Source organism: Amblyraja radiata, chromosome 1 (assembly GCF_010909765.2).
Source record: "Amblyraja radiata isolate CabotCenter1 chromosome 1, sAmbRad1.1.pri, whole genome shotgun sequence".
NCBI lineage: Eukaryota > Metazoa > Chordata > Chondrichthyes > Rajiformes > Rajidae > Amblyraja > Amblyraja radiata.
This window is the reverse complement of record NC_045956.1, coordinates 32,644,467-32,660,080: the sequence shown is the minus strand read 5'-3', so window position 1 is coordinate 32,660,080 and position 15,614 is coordinate 32,644,467. Positions and strand designations below refer to the sequence as shown.

General features: G+C 50.8%; 1 protein-coding gene across 1 annotated transcript; it reads right to left on the bottom strand.

Moving 5' to 3' along the window:
• Positions 1–343: 343 nt before the first annotated feature.
• LOC116972439 lies at positions 344–14,717 on the bottom strand. Its single transcript, XM_033020152.1, has 6 exons — positions 14,563–14,717; positions 7,018–7,099; positions 6,486–6,524; positions 4,309–5,364; positions 2,623–2,944; positions 344–490 (listed from the first exon to the last, which is right to left on the bottom strand). The coding sequence occupies exons 2-6, from the start codon at positions 7,081–7,083 to the stop codon at positions 462–464; spliced, it is 1,512 nt and encodes a 503-aa protein (XP_032876043.1). The 5' UTR covers positions 7,084–7,099; positions 14,563–14,717; the 3' UTR covers positions 344–461.
• Positions 14,718–15,614: the final 897 nt, after the last annotated feature.

Here is a 15,614-nt window from a genome sequence, read left to right as displayed (position 1 = left end):
ACCACCACCCCTGGCAGCACATTCCAGGCACCCGCCACCCTCTGTGGGAAAAATCTTGCCCCGCATTTTTCCCTTTAACTTGGCCCCTGTCACCTTAAAGCTATGCCCTCTAGTCTTTGGCATTTCCACCCTGGGGAAAAAAGGTTCAGATTGACTCAAAAAATAAGATCGTTTTCAGACCAGCCTCTCAGCCCATGTCATGGTGGTTTGGACTCTTGTGCCTGTATCAGCAGCTTTGGGAAGAGATCCCCGAGGATTTGGCCAATAACCTGCAGAATGTATTCCATATAAGGTCAGAAAACCTTACACCCAAATAAAGTGTGCTCAGTCAAGCAAAAATTATTTGCACATTTAACGTTATCAATAATGAATTTCACACTGTCCATCCACTTCCACACTTCCTTAACTCAGACTGTAAAGCGTATAAACAATCAGGTTCATCCGACATCTTCGCCAGCACCTTACAAGGAATAGTTGGCATCCATGTCCTCTGTAGAAATAAAGACATTACAGCAAGGTTAACGTCAGTCAGATTCACAAGGTGGGCTTCCCATTCCCTATATACTCCAGGATAGCCTGCCCGGGACCCCCCCACCCCCCTGTAGTAGAAATAGTGACCCGCTCTGTAGATCAAACTTCAGCCAAACCCTGAGGTCAGGGAGTTCTTACTAGTTGAGTTTAGTTTAGAGATGCAGCAAGGAACGGGCCTTTCAGCTCACTGAGCAACCCCATACTAGCCCAGAGGTCCCCCCCATACTAAGCAAATCTCAGAAGGGCGATAGTCCGAGTCATAGAGCACGGACACAGGCCCTTCAGCCCAACTCGTCCGTGCCGACCAAGATGCCCCATCTGCACTAGTCCCACATTTGCCTCATATCCCTCTAAACCTTTTTTATCCATGTACCTGTCCATGCATCTTTTAAATGCTGTTACTCTATTTGTCTCAACGCATCCTTGCTAATTGAGGCGGTGCAGCGTAGGTTCACGAGGTTAATCCCCGGGATGGCGGGACTGTCATATAAGGAAAGATTGAAAAGACTGGGCTTGTATTCACTGGAATTTAGAAGGATGAGAGGAAATCTTATAGACACGTACACAATTATACAAGGACTGGACAAGCTAGATGCAGGAAAAATGTTCCCAATGTTGGGTGAGTCCAGAACCAGGGGACCACAGTCTAAGAATAAAGGGGAGGCCATTTAAAACTGAGATGAGAAAAACTTTTTCACCCAGAGAGTTGTGAATTTGTGGAATTCTCTGCCACAGAAGGCAGTGGAGGCCAATTCACTGATGATTTTAAAAGAGAGTTTGATAGAGCTAGCAGAATCAAGGGATATGGGGAGAAGGCAGGCACGGGTTACTGATTGTGGATGATCAGCCATGATCACAATGAATGGCGGTGCAGGCTCGAAGGGCCAAATAGCCTCCACCTGCACCTATTGTCTATGTTTATCTGCTACCTCCTCTGGCAACTCATTCCATATACACACTACCCTCGATTTCTAAAGGTTACCCCCCAGGTTCCTACTAAATCTATCCTTTATCTCCCTAAGTGCATAACCTCAGATTTATGATTCCCCCTAAACTGGGTTAAAGACTGTGCATTTACCCTGGCTATTTCCCTCATGATCTTATGCACCTCTATAAGATCACCGCTCGTACTCCTGCACTCCAAGGAATAAATTCCCAGCCTGCCCAACCTCCCCTTGTAGTTCAGGTCCTCGAGTCCGAGCAACATCATCGTAAATCTTCTCTGCACCCTTTCTATCTGAACAACATCCTTCCAAGATTCAAGATGGAACATAATACTCCAAATGCGGCCTCACCAAGGTCTTGTACAAGATCCCTCTAGTCTACAGCACTCTCTAGGGCCATACATTCACTGTAAAGATCCTGCCTTGGAATGACTTCAAGTCCGAGAGATTGGCATCAATGTCCCGCAGTGAATATCCTTTGCCTCCTGATGACACAACAGGGCTCAATACTAATAGGGATGAAGATGGGTCCATAACAATGTTGGCCAGAGATGCTGCCTGACCCGCTGAGTTACTCCAGCACTCTGTGTCCATGTTCTCCAGAGATGCTGCCTGACCCTCTGAGTTACTCAAGCACTCTGTGTCCATGTTCTCCAGAGATGTTGAGGATAGGTTGAGGAGGCTTTAGTCCAAATGCAGGCAAATGGGGCATCTTGGTCGGCATGTACAAGTTGGGCCGAAGGGCCTGTTTCATAAACTCATAATTGATGGGAGCAGAATTAGGCCATTTGGCCCATCAAGTCTATTCCACCATTCAATCGTGGATGATCGATCTCTCCCTCCTAACCCCATTCTCCTGCCTTCTCCCTGTACCCCCTGACACCCGCACTAATAAGGTTTCCATGCTGTGTGACCCTACCACCCGAGTAAGAGTGGCTCCCCTTCCCCCTCCCCCTCCCCAATCATTGCCCATCTCCAATCCTGGACTATCCACTCCTCACTTTAGTTTCATGTGTCTTGGTGTGTTTTTATGACTCTCGGCAGACCAATGTCCCTCCTGGGATAAATAAAGTTCTATTGTATCATGTCGTATCATCACGTAAGTAGCTTTACAAACCGGGACTGACCAATCTGATCATAAACCTACCGTCATCCCGTGCCCAGTCACCCTCAGCCTGGCTCTTGTTGGTCACATCCTCACTGGAGTCCTCATCATCGTCATCAGTGACCTCAACGACACCAGCATCGAGGCCCATCTCATCCGACTCTGACGGACTACTCCGGTTGGAACCTGCTCTGCTGAATTCAGATTCAGTCTCATCATTGCCCTCCAGGTAATAGTCGCTTAAATCATCAACTTCATAATGATTATCCTCTGTAAAACGATACTGGACTTCATAACGACCTAGATCTTCAGAACGACTGTCGTCTTTAGTGGTAAAGGTGGTAAGATCAGTGTTCCTGGGGTCCTGTCAATGGGAAGAACATCAATATCTGGAGATCAATAACCATGAAGTGGTTAGAGACAGTCTACAGTCTATAGTTGATATGTCAGAAGAAGCCAACAGTGTGATTATTTTTAATAGTGTCGGATCTGCAGTAAAGTATAAAGCGCCTGCTAGAAAGATACAAAATGATGAGAGGCATAGACAGGGTAGACATGCAGAACCTTTCTCCCCGGAGTGAATATGTGAAATATTAGAGGGCATAGCATACTAGAGGGAGCCCCTGTCAGGGGAAAGGGGCAAGGTTTACAGCAGATGTGCCGGCAACTTTTTTTTCTTTTTTCTTTTATACAGAGGGTGGTGGGCTGCCGGGGGGTGGTGGTGGAGGCAGGTACACTAGTGGCGTTGAACAGGTTTTTAAGATAGGCACGTGGATATGCAAGGAATGGAGGGATATGGATCATGTGCAGGCAGAAGAGATTAGTTTAACTCAACATCATGTTCAGCATGGATGTTATGGGCCGAAGGGCCTGTCCCTGTGCTGTACTGCTCCCTGTTCTCAATGAGTGGGTGGTCCCAAGAGTGATGAACCCCACTAGATTGATTCATAGAGCAATTTTTGGACGTTTCGACGTCGTTTAAGCAAACTAAAGAACTTGGCTGAATCGTGATCTGAGACCTTGAAAGAGAGAGCTGGATTTAGCTCTTGGGGCTAATGGAATCAAGGGATATGGGGAGAAGGCAGGAACGGGGTAGTGATTGTGGATGATCAGCCATGATCATATTGAATGGCGGTGCTGGCTCAAAGGGTCGAATGGCCTACTCCTGCACCTACTGTCTATGTTTCTGATGGAGTGTGAATTTGCAGGGGAATTTGCACTGTACTAGAAAATAGTGTCATTCCAAACTTGCTGAAAGGCTTTGGATAAAGTGACAGAGAGAATGCGCTATAAATTATGGGGAGTGTTTAGTTAAGTTTAGAGATACAGCATGGAAACAGACCCTTCGGCCCACCGAGTCTGTGCCGACCATCGATCACCTGTTCACGCCAGTTCAGTGTTATCCCACTTTTTCATCCACTCCTTGCACACTAGGGGCAATTTACAGAGGGCCAATTAACCTACAAACCCGCACGTCTTTGGGATGTGGGGGGGAAACCGGAGCACCCGGAGGAAACCCACGCGGTGGCAGGGAGAACGAGCAAACTCCACACACACACAGACAGCACACGAGGTCAGGATCGAACCCGGGTCTCTGGCGCTGTGTGGCAGTGGCACTACCACGCTGTGGCACTGTGCCTGAACACTATTTGTGTTCAGTCAAGCGCAGGTCAACTAATGAATCAGTCTGGGTTGGCAGCATGCTGAAATGAAGGAAGGCCAGCCTACCTCTGCAGTTTGGTCTTCTTTGGCCGAGTCCTCAACGGTCCGTGGCAGGTCCACGAATCCCTCATTGCTCAGAGTTTGCTCGGGATTGGAGTCCTCCCCAGCCGGCCCGTTGACTTCTTCCTGAAGACCGGCGGTCTGGTTGCTGCCGGTGAAGATCTGGTCCTCTTCCAGGTTCAGTCCATGTGAATCCGTACTCTGCGAGGAGTCAGAGTAGGGGAGGACACTGGTTGGGTCCTCCGCGTTAGATGTTCCATCTTCTGCCCCCTTGGAGCTTTGTCGCTCAAGCCCCACATCGATGTCCGTGTCCATCCCTGGTATGAAGGGGCCCTCATAATCTGGCTCTCCGGGGAACTCTTCTTCCTGGGTTACAGCCTCTTCGTAATCTGGCACCCGGGGGTGTCCATAATCTGGCACCCGGGGGTGTGCAGAATCTGGCACCCTAGGGAGCCCATAATCTGGCACCCGGGGGTGTCCATAATCTGGCACCCTAGGGAGCCCATAATCTGGCACCCGGGGGTGTCCATAATCTGGCACCCTAGGGAGCCCATAATCTGGCACCCTAGGGAGCCCATAATCTGGCACCCTAGGGAGCCCATAATCTGGCACCCGGGGGTATACATAATCTGGTAGCTCAGGCTGGGCATAATCTGGCACCCCAGGGTGCAGGTAGTCAGGCACCTCATTCCCGAAGGGAACGCTGTGGTCGTCATCTTCATCGCTGCTCGTATCCTCCCGGGAGATGTCGGAGCTCTGGCTGTCTACGTTGATGATGGAATATTCCCGGGGACTTCCCTCATCCACCAGGTTCTCCTCCTCACGTGCTGCCCCCGGGTTGCCATTCCGCTCGAAGCCGTTGAAGATTGGTACTTGCCCGTTGCCGCGGAAGTTGTAGCCGGGGATGTTGTAGCCGGGGATGTTGTAGCCGGGGAAGTAGTTTCTGCGGAAGTTGTAGCTGGGGAAGTTGTAGCCATGGAAGGTCCTGTAATAGGGATGTTTGAAGTTGGGCATGTAGGGGTTGTACGATGGGTAGAGCGACCGAAAATAACGAGAGTATCCCTGGAACAAAGGTGCAGAGAGGTCATGTTATTAGAAACCTCTCCACAAGTCTCTCATTTCATTGTGCAGGAAGGAACTGCAGATGCTGGTTTAAACCATAGATAAACACAAAATGCTGGAGTAACTCAGCAGGACAGGCAGCATCTCTGGAGAACATGGATAGGTGACGTTCCTATTCAGGACCCATCTACAACCTGAAACATGTTCCCCAGAGATGCTGCCTGACCCGCTGAGTTACTCCAGCACTCTGTGTCCATGTTCCCCAGAGATGCTGCCTGACCCGCTGAGTTACTCCAGCACTTTGTGTCTTTTTTTGTAAACTAGCACCTGTAGTTCCCTGTTTCTCTTCTCTCTATTGTAAAGCCCTTGGTCACGTGTTCACCCTCGCTCTCAGTGGCAGTTGTACTCCAGTGCCTCTGTCATTATCTCCACCCCTCTCTCTCCCCCCCACTCCACTCTCTGCCTGAATCCACATATCCAGTGCCAGCTCTTCCCCCACCCCTCTCTCGTCTTTCTACTGCTCTCTCCCCTCCACCATTTCAGTCCAGAGACACAGCTGCACTGCAGAGAAACAGCCCTTTCGGCCCACCTTGTTCTAGGGGAACTTGCTCTGGGCTACACCCTCACCATCACAAATGTATTTGAAACCTCATCATTGTATCCACTTCTATTCCACGTTTGAAAGCCTCTATAAACACCACGATCGTATCGGCCTCCACCACCACCCCTGGCAGCACGTTCCAGACACCCACCACCCCGAGTGGGAAAAATCTTGCTCCACACATCTCAACTTGGCCCCTCTCACCATAAGCCCATATCCTCTAGAGTTGGATATTTCCACCCTGGGAAAAAGGTTGTGATTGTCTACTCTACCTGTGCTGTTTAATTGTATACACTTCTATCAGGTCTCCCCCTCTGCCTCCAGCGTTCCAGAGAAAACAATCCAAGTGTGTCCAGCCTCTCCCTGTAGCTGATCCCCTCTAATCCAGGCATCATTCTGGTAAACCTCCTCTGCACCCTCTCCAAAAGCCTCCACACCCTTCCTGTAATGGGGGCGACCAGAACTGCAGGCAATTCCTAAACTGTATACAATGAGCAATTGTGCGAGAGTGAGGGGTTACCTCATCGCTGCCGCTGTTCAAACTTCTGGCGTTCCGCACCTGGGAAATTAAACGCACAACCATTAACGCTTTAAACTTGGAGATGTCTGGTCACCGCGGCCATGATCCACCCTGCCCACACCCTCTAGTCCCCCGTCTCCAAGCAGATCAGTCTACGCCCCAGAGATTCACCCTCCTCACATCTAGTGCAGCACGGCGCCAGAGTCCCGGGTTCAATCCTGACTGTGGGTGCTGTCTGTACGGAGTTTGTACGTTCTCCCTGTGACCACGTGGGTTTTCTACGGGTGCTCTGGTTTCCTCCCACACCCCAAAGTGTGCACGTTTGCAGGTTAATTGGCCTCTGTAAATTGTAAACTGTCTCTAGTGTGTAGGATAGTGCTAGTGTACGGGGTGATCGCTGGTCGGGGTGGACTCGGTGGGCTGAAGGGCCTGTTTCCGCTCTGTATCTCTCGTCCAACTGGTCTACTGACAGACACCCTCTCCAACCCCCCAGGGGTAAATAGTTGCTGATTTTAAAAAGATGTGTTCCTACCGGGCGAGCTGAGACTAAGGTCAAGGTCACGACCAAGAGGCAGCTGCTGAGAATCACCGCTTTCATCCTCGCCAAGAATCACCTGCAAAACACAAGTAATCTTCATCAGTGGACAGAGCTGATGCAAGCGTACACCACCAGACTCAGGAACAGCTTCTTCCCCGCTGTTATCAGGCTTCTGAACGACCCTTCCATAAGCTAGGGTACTGTCCGATTCACCTCTACCCCATTGCAGACATTGGACTTTGTCTCGCGAACTGATGCGCTACAATGCTGAGAACTATATTCTGCACTCTGTATCTTCCCCTTTGCTCTACCTATTGTACATGAGATTGTCGATTGTGGCCCAGCGCAAATTGGAGGAACAGCACCTCATATTTTGCTTGGGTAGTTTACACCCCAGTGGTATAAACATTGACTTCTCCAATTTCAGATAGTCCTTGCTTTCTCCCTCCTGCCCCTCCCAGCTCCCCCATAAGCCTACTGTCTCTGCCTCTTCCTTTCCTTTTCCCACCTCCCCCGACATCAGTCTGCAGAAGGGTCTCGACCCGAAACGTCGCCTATTGCTCTCCATAGATGCTGCCTCACCCGCTGAGTTTCTCCAGCATTTTTGTCTACCTTTCATTAACCTCCTGTTGCTTTACCCATACACAAATATACCCAGTTTAATCTGAGCAGCCTCTGTTCAATGGCAGTGAAGTGAAAGTTAGCCATCTGGTAAATCTCTTCTGCACCCTCTCTAAACCCTTCCACATCATTTCTGTAATGGGCCAACCAGAACTGTGCACACTTCATGAGGTCATATGTGACAGGAGCAGAATTAGGCCAATCGGCCCATCAAGTCCACTCCGCCATTCAATCATGGCTGATCTATTTTCCCCTCTCAACCCCATTCTCCTGCCTTCTCCCCATAACCCCCGACACCTGTACTAGGTAGATTCTATATCTGCTTTAAAAATATCCACTGACGTGGCCTCCACAACCTTCTGTAGCAAAGAATTCCACAGATTCACCACCCTCTGACTAAATAAATTCCTCCTCATCTCCTTCCTAAAAAAGCCTCCTTTATTTCTGAGGCTGTGACCTCTGGTCCTAGACTCTCCCACTAGTGGAAACATCCTCTCCACATCCACTCTATCCAGGCCTTTCACTATTCGCTAAGTTTCAATGTGCCCCCCCCTCATTCTTCTAAACTCCAGCGAGTGGAGGCCCAGTGCCGTCAAACGCTGATCATGTGTTAACCCACTGATTCCTGGGATCATTCTCGTAAACCTCCTCTGGACCCTCTCCAGCGCCAGCACATCCTTCCTCAGATATGAGGCCCAAAATTGCTCACAATACTCCAAATGCGATCTGAGCAGTGCAGTTCTGACCAGTTCTGATCTTAAACCCATGCTCTCTAGTCTTGGACGTTTCCACCTTGTGGAAAAGTACCTTCGCCACTACCCTCTGCTCCATCGCCCAGGCACTTTGTTCCTCTCCCCATATCTCTGCGTCTCTCCCTCCCACGCTGCTAAAAAAGTTCCTCTCTAAGTTCCCAGTCCCTTCTTAATTCAGCACACAGCCATCCGTTAGCCATCCTCCATTGCTCTGGCGAGTTTGATGAGTTGTACTATATATTGGTCGTAAGAATATAGTAACCTCCCCACCAGTCCAGACATTTGAACAGTGAACATAGAACAGTACAGTACAGGATCAGGCCCTTCGGCCCACAATCTTTGTACTACTGTCATCATGCCAAGTGCTGAACATTTACAATACACTTAGTCAGGTACATAAATAGGACAGGTGTAGAGGGATATGGGCCAAACATAGGCAGGTGGGACTAGTGTAGATGGGGCATGTTGGTCGGCTTGGGCAAGTTGGGCTGAAGGGCCTGTTTCCATGCTGTATGACTCCAAACTAAAGTAACCAGTACTCTAAACCGGGCCTCACCAACTTGTCTCCACGCTGTCTGGACCTAGTGAGCGGTCCACTGGAGCCATTGTTGAAGGGGGTGCCATAGCGTTGTAGAGTTGGCAGTACCGGGGGTTGGGCCCAGTGGCAGTGAAGAGCTGCTAGTATAGTTCCAACTAAGGTCAGGCCCAAAAAACGTCTGATAGGAGGCGTGTGTTCTATTCCCGGCAAAGGACAGCGCTGTCAGGGATGGTGCTGGAGGCAGATACAATAGTGCGCTTAAGAAATTTTTGGATAGACCCATGGCAGAAGTGTGAAAACGCACACCTCCGGACTCAGGGACAGTTTCTGCCCAGCTATCATCAGGCAACTGAACCATCCTTTCACCAACTAGAGAGCGGTCCTGACCTCCCATCTACCTCATTGGAGACTATCTTTAATCGGAATTTACCTTGGACTAAACGTTATTCCCTTTATCCTGTATCTGTACACTGTGGACGGCTCGATTGTAATCATGTATTGTCTTTCCGCTGACTGGATAGCACGCAACAAAAAAGCTTTTCGCTGTACCTCGGAACACGTGACAATAAACTAAACTAAACCACACAAAACTAGAATGGAAGTATAGGGAATGGAGGGATATGGATGATGTGCAGGCAGATGAGATTAATTTAGCTAGGCATCATAGTCGGCATAAACATTTTGGGCCGAAGGGCCCGTTCCTGTGTTGTACTGTTCTATATTTTCCAGAGATGCTGCCTGTTAAGTTACTCCAGCACTGTCTTTTTTTTTTAAGCCAGCATTTGCAGTTCCTTGTTTCTACCAAGAAACTCCTTAGGGTATTTTTAAAGTGGAGATTGACAGATTCTTGATTAGTGCGGGTGTCAGGGGTTACGGGGAGAAGGCAGGAGAATGGGGTTGAGAGGGAAAGATAGATCAGCCATGATTGAACGGCGGAGTAGGCTCGATGGGCCGAATGGCCTAATTCTGCTCCAATGACTGATGGAACGTATTGAAGCACGATGCCCGCTCCACCCAGTCCCTGCAGCGGAGGGGCCCGAGGAGGAAGGAAAGTGAGGCAATAGTTGGGGGCCATCTCTTCCCTGGTAGTGAAGGACAAGGAGACATCTTGATGCACAGGAGCTGCAGATGCTGGAATCCTGAGCTAAACACAGAGTGCGGGAGGGACTCAGCGGGTCAGGCAGCATCTGTGGAGGGAATGGACAGGCGACGTTTCAGGTTGGGGCCCTTATTCGGGCTGAGCTACACCATCCACTCAAACTATGCTGCTTCAAATTAACTCTAGGGGAGAGAGCAAGATGCACGGCAGGAGAGAGTCCAAGAGCAGCATGGTGGATCAGCGGTAGAGTTGCTGCCTCACAGCGCCAGGGACTGGGGTTCCATCCTGACTAGGGGTGCAGTCTGTACGGAGTTTGCACATTCTCCCTGCGTCTCCGGGTGCTCCGGTTTCCTCTCACACTCCAAAGACGTGCGGGATTGGGGGATAATTGGTTTCTGTAAATTGCAAATGGCCCCCAGTGTTAGTGTGTGAGCATCGCTGGTCGGCGTGGACTCGGTGGGCTGAAGGGCCTGTTTCCGCACTGTACCTCTAAAGTCTAACGACGCGGGGAATGGCTGCAAGAATGTTGGTGGGAGGATGCCCTGTGGAATGTAAACTCCAGCGTGGGGTAGGTGAATAGCTGTTTCTGTGCCGTGAATGCCTTGCAACGCTGGAGAAGGTGCGAGACTCCAACTGGGCCAAGAAACAGGCAGGAATGTCTCCGCCAACAAATACCATCGTTAAACTACACCCACATTTATTCCCAGCTGCGGCGAAGAAGGAGATTATGGTTTGCTGTGGTAAGTGTGGTCTGCCCTGAGGCCCTGAAGGTAAATGGGTAAATAACCAGCTAACATTTCAAACTGGGAACAGAGTAAACAAGTCCAAGACACTACCATTATCAACCTGCACAGAAGGACCATTCAGGCTGGTGAACCTGGCACAGGGTCTCAGTGGGCAGAGGGGTCGTGACTGAGAGAGAGTAGAGGGTTCACGTTGCACTCAAAGACCCCAGCTAGGCCGGCATGATGGCGCAGTGGTAGAGTTGCTGCCTCACAGCGCCAGAGACCCGGGTTCTATCCTGACTATGGGTGCTGTCTGTACAGAGCTTGTACATTCTCCCCGTGACCACATGGGTTTTCTCCGGGTGCTCCAGTTTCCTTCCACACTCCAAAGATGGATAGGTTTGTAGGTTAATTGGTTAATTCTGGTCCCTAGTGTGTAGGATAGAACTAGTGTATGGGGTGATTGCGGATCGTGGCGGACTCGGTGGGCCAAATGGCCCTTTCCCACGCTGTATCTAGTCTAATGCTGAGGCGAATCAGGCCCGAGTGAAGACTGTACCACTGCCACAGAGAGTTGTGGACGCAGCCTGGACCATCACGCAAACCAACCTCCCTTCCATTGACTCCATCTACACTACACGCTGCCTCGGCAAGGCCAGCAGCATAATCAAGGACGAGTCTCACCCCGGTCACTCCCTCTTCTCCCCTCTCCCATCAGGCAAGAAGTACAGAAGTGTGAAAATGCACACCTCCAGATTCAGGGACAGTTTCTTCCCAGCAGTTATCAGGCAACTGAACCATCCTCTCACCAACTAGAGAGCGGTCCTGGCCTCCCATCTACATCATTGGAGACCCTCGGAATATCTTTAATCAAACTTTACTGGACTTTACCTTGCACTAAACATTATTCCCTTCATCCTGTATCTGTACACTGTGGACGGCTTAAATGCACTCATATATAGTCTTACCATCGACTGGTTAGCATGCAATAAAAAGCTTTTCACTGTACCTCAGTACAATAAACTAATACCACCGCCGGTGTCAGTCCCAGCTCCTCGTCTTCTCGTTTCATTGATACTATAGTGCAGCAGGTGGAGCTGCTGCCTCACGGCTCCAGGGATCAATGTTTGATCTTGATCCCAGGTGCTGTCTGTATGGAGTTTGCACGTTCTCCCTGTGACTGCATGAGATGCCTCCCACATCCAAAACAGACAAGGGTGGGGAGGATTCAATTGGCCAATTCAAATTACCCTTAGTGTGGGTGAGGGGAAGAGGGGAAGAATCTTGGGGGAGTTGCTGACCCCACCTTCTCCCCATATGGTAAGTTTCAACGTGGTTCCCCATCTTCCTTCTAAACTCCAGTGAGTACAGGCCCAGTGCTGTCAAACGCTCATCATACGATCAGTTGGGCCGAAGGGCCTGTCCCTGTGCTGCACTGTTCCATGTTCTATGCTGGAGGAACTCAGAGGGTCAGGCAGCAGCGGTGGAGGAAATGGACAGATGACCTTGGGGCCGGGACACCTTCTTCAGTCTCAGGGATCTACAGTGGAGTTGATCGGATCTCCAGGTCGGAAGAGAGAGGAGTCTTCTCTCTGCCTCAATGTTAGAGTGAACCCGCAGAAACGTTCCCCTATCTGGCCGATAGTGGTTTGCAAAGTAACAGAGATTCAACACAGAACAGTACAGCACAGGAACAGGCCCTTTGGCCCACAATATCCCGTACTGAACATGATGCCAGGACCAAGTCTTAGTTACCCGCACACAATCCATATCCCTGTAGATGCAGACAACTGACACAGAGTGCTGGAGTAACCCAGCGGGTCAGGCAGCATCTCTGGAGAACATGGACAGAGTGCTGGTGTAACTCTGTGGGCCAGGCAGCATCTCTGGAGAAAAAGGGTGGATGACTTTTCAGATCACAAACCTTCTTCGCTCTGAAAAGTCGTGGGGGAAACCAGTTCTTACAGCCTGAAGAAGTGTCCTGAGCCGAAACGTCACCTACCCTTTTTCTCCAGAGATGCTGCCTGACCCGCTGAGTTACTCCAAGCATTTTGTGCCTTTCCCTCCATAGCCATGTGCCTATGCAAAAGTCTCTTAACACCACTATCGTATCTGCTTCCACCACCACCCCTGGCAGCACGTTCCAGGCACCCACCACCCTCTGTGTAAAATCTTGCCCCACACATCTCCTTTAAACGTTGCCCCTTTCACCTTTAAGCTATGCCCTCTCGCAATAGCGTCAAAGAGTCATAGAGTGGATACAGCGTGGAAACAGGCCCTTCGGCCCAACTTTCCCACACAACATGCCCCACCTACCCTAGTCCCACCTGCCTGCGCTTGGTCCATATCCCTCCAAACCTGTTCTATCCATGTACCTGTCTAAATGTTTCTTAAATGTTGGGAGAGTCCCAGCTTCAACTACCTCCTTTGGCAGCTTGTTCCATTCACCCGCCACCCTTTGTATGGAAAAGTTACCCCTCGGACTCCTATTAAATCTTTTCCCCTTCACCTTGAATCACTTGTCCTCTGGTCCTCGATTCCCCTACTCTGGGGAAGAGACTGTGCATCTACCTGATCTATTCCTCTCATGACATGTCTTTGACATTTCCATCCTGTGAGAAAGGTTCTGACTGCCCACCCTATCTATGCCTCTCATCATTTTATACACTTCTACCAGGTCTCCCCTCAACCTGTGGCGTTCCAGAGAAAACAATCCAAGTGTGTCCAACCTCTCGCTGTAGCTGAAACCCTCTAATTATCCAGGCAGCGTTCTGGTAAACCTCTCTCCACCCTTTCTAAAGCCTCCACATCCTTCCTGTTGTGAGGCGACCAGAACTTCACGCAATTCTCCAAATGTAACGCCCCTGTCCCACTTACGAAACCTGAACGGAAACCTCTGGAGACTTTGCGCCTCACCCAAGGTTCCCGGAGGTTTTTGTCACTCTCCCTACCTGCTTCCACTACCTGCAACCTCCGGCAACCACCTGCAACCTCCGGGAACCGCACAGAAACCTTGGGTGGGGCGCAAAGTCTCCAGAGGTTTCCGTTCAGGTTTCCTAAGTGGGACAGGGGCATTATAAACCAAAGTTCTATAGAGCTGTAACAGAGTCTGCAGAAACTTCACCCAGTCCTTCTCTCCAGAGATGCTGCCTGAGCCGCTGAGTTACTCCAGCATTTTGAGTCTATCTTCAGTTTAATCAGCATCTGCAGATCGATGAAGGCAAGACTGTACTGTACTCGGCCGAGCTTAGACGCTCATGTCCTCAGCGCCAGAGAGCCGGGACCTGCCGCTGGTGCCAGCACCGGGCACCCGGTCCCCGGGGCGGGGAGGGAGGTGGGGAGACAGAGGGGAGGAGGTACAAGGGGCAGGGACAGAGGATACTCGGGACGGGGACAGATGAGACGCCGAGCTCCCTGTCTGTCACAGTTGTAGCGGGAATCTCTGCTGCCCGTCTCTGCTCCCACCCTGGGGGTAAAACCCCTCCATCACCGCCTGAGGACAGAGCACAGATTGTACACCCCCCCCCCCCCCTGAAACATCAACCCCTTCTCCCTCCACAGGCGCTGCCCGACCCGACCCGCGGACTCACTCACTCCCTCCCTCCAGCTCGCTGTGTTTTGTGGACAAAAGTCAATGTCCCCGCGGCTGTTGCAGGAGCCGGGAGCGAGGAAGCGAGGGAGCCCCCATCAGTCACCCCGTCCCGGGACCAGCAGGGTCCGGCCCGCACCCCCCATCCCCACCGCGCTCCCTCACTCCCTCCCTCAACCCGCTCCCCTCCGGCATCAGCCCCCATCCCACATTACCTGATGGACCGCTGGACTGGACCGTGCTGAGTCTCTTCTCTTCTCTTCTCTTCAATTTTCCTATCTTCTCACTCTCCTCTCTTTCTCTCCTCTCCCCCTCCTCCCTCTCTTTCTCTTCTCTCTCTCCTCCCTCTCTCCTCTCTTTCTCTTCTCTCTCCTCTCTCTTTCCTGTCTCTCTGTCTCTCTGTCTCTCTGTCTCTCTGTCTCTCTGTCTCTCTGTCTCTCTGTCTCTCTGTCTCTCTGTCTCCCTGTCTCCCTGTCTCCCTGTCTCCCTGTCTCCCTGTCTCCCTGTCTCCCTGTCTCTCTCTGTGCGCTGGTCCAGGCAGGGACGGAGATACAAGTAGCGGGACCTCAGTCCCCGGCAATTTATCCCCATCCCGCCCCGGCATCACCCGCCCACCGCCCATAGACCGGCCTGCCAGCGGCCAATCGTCTCTCACGGATCGGCTTGCACAAGATCAACAGTTACAACTCCAAGTTTAACCCCTCCCCTCTTTCCCCTTTCACCATAAACCTTTGTCTGCTGGTTCCTGATTTCCCTACTCTGGGTAAACAACCTCTGTGTATTCACTCTAATTATTAGGCTTTTACTTTAGATTTTAGAGATAGTGTGGAACCAGGCCCTTCGGCCCACATAGTCCAGCGATCAGCCCGTACACTCACACACTATCCTACACACTAGGGACAATGTACAGAAGCCAATTAACCAACAAGCTTGCATATCTTTGGAATGTGGGAGGAAACCGGAGAAAACCCACGTGGTCTCGGGGAGAAGGTACAAACTCCATACAGACAGCCCCGTAGTCAGGATGGAACCCAGGTCTCTGGCGCTGTGAGGCAGCAACTCTACCGCTGCGCTCCATTGATTGCCGTCATCTATTCCTCTCATGTTTTATACACCTCTATAAGATCATCCCTCATCCTCCTGCGCTCCAAAGAATAGTCTTAGTCTGCCCAACCTCTCCCTATAGCTCAGGCGCTCAAATCTTGGCAACATCCTCGTAAATCTTCTCTGCTTGATAACACCCTTCCAATAGAGGGGTGAACAAAGC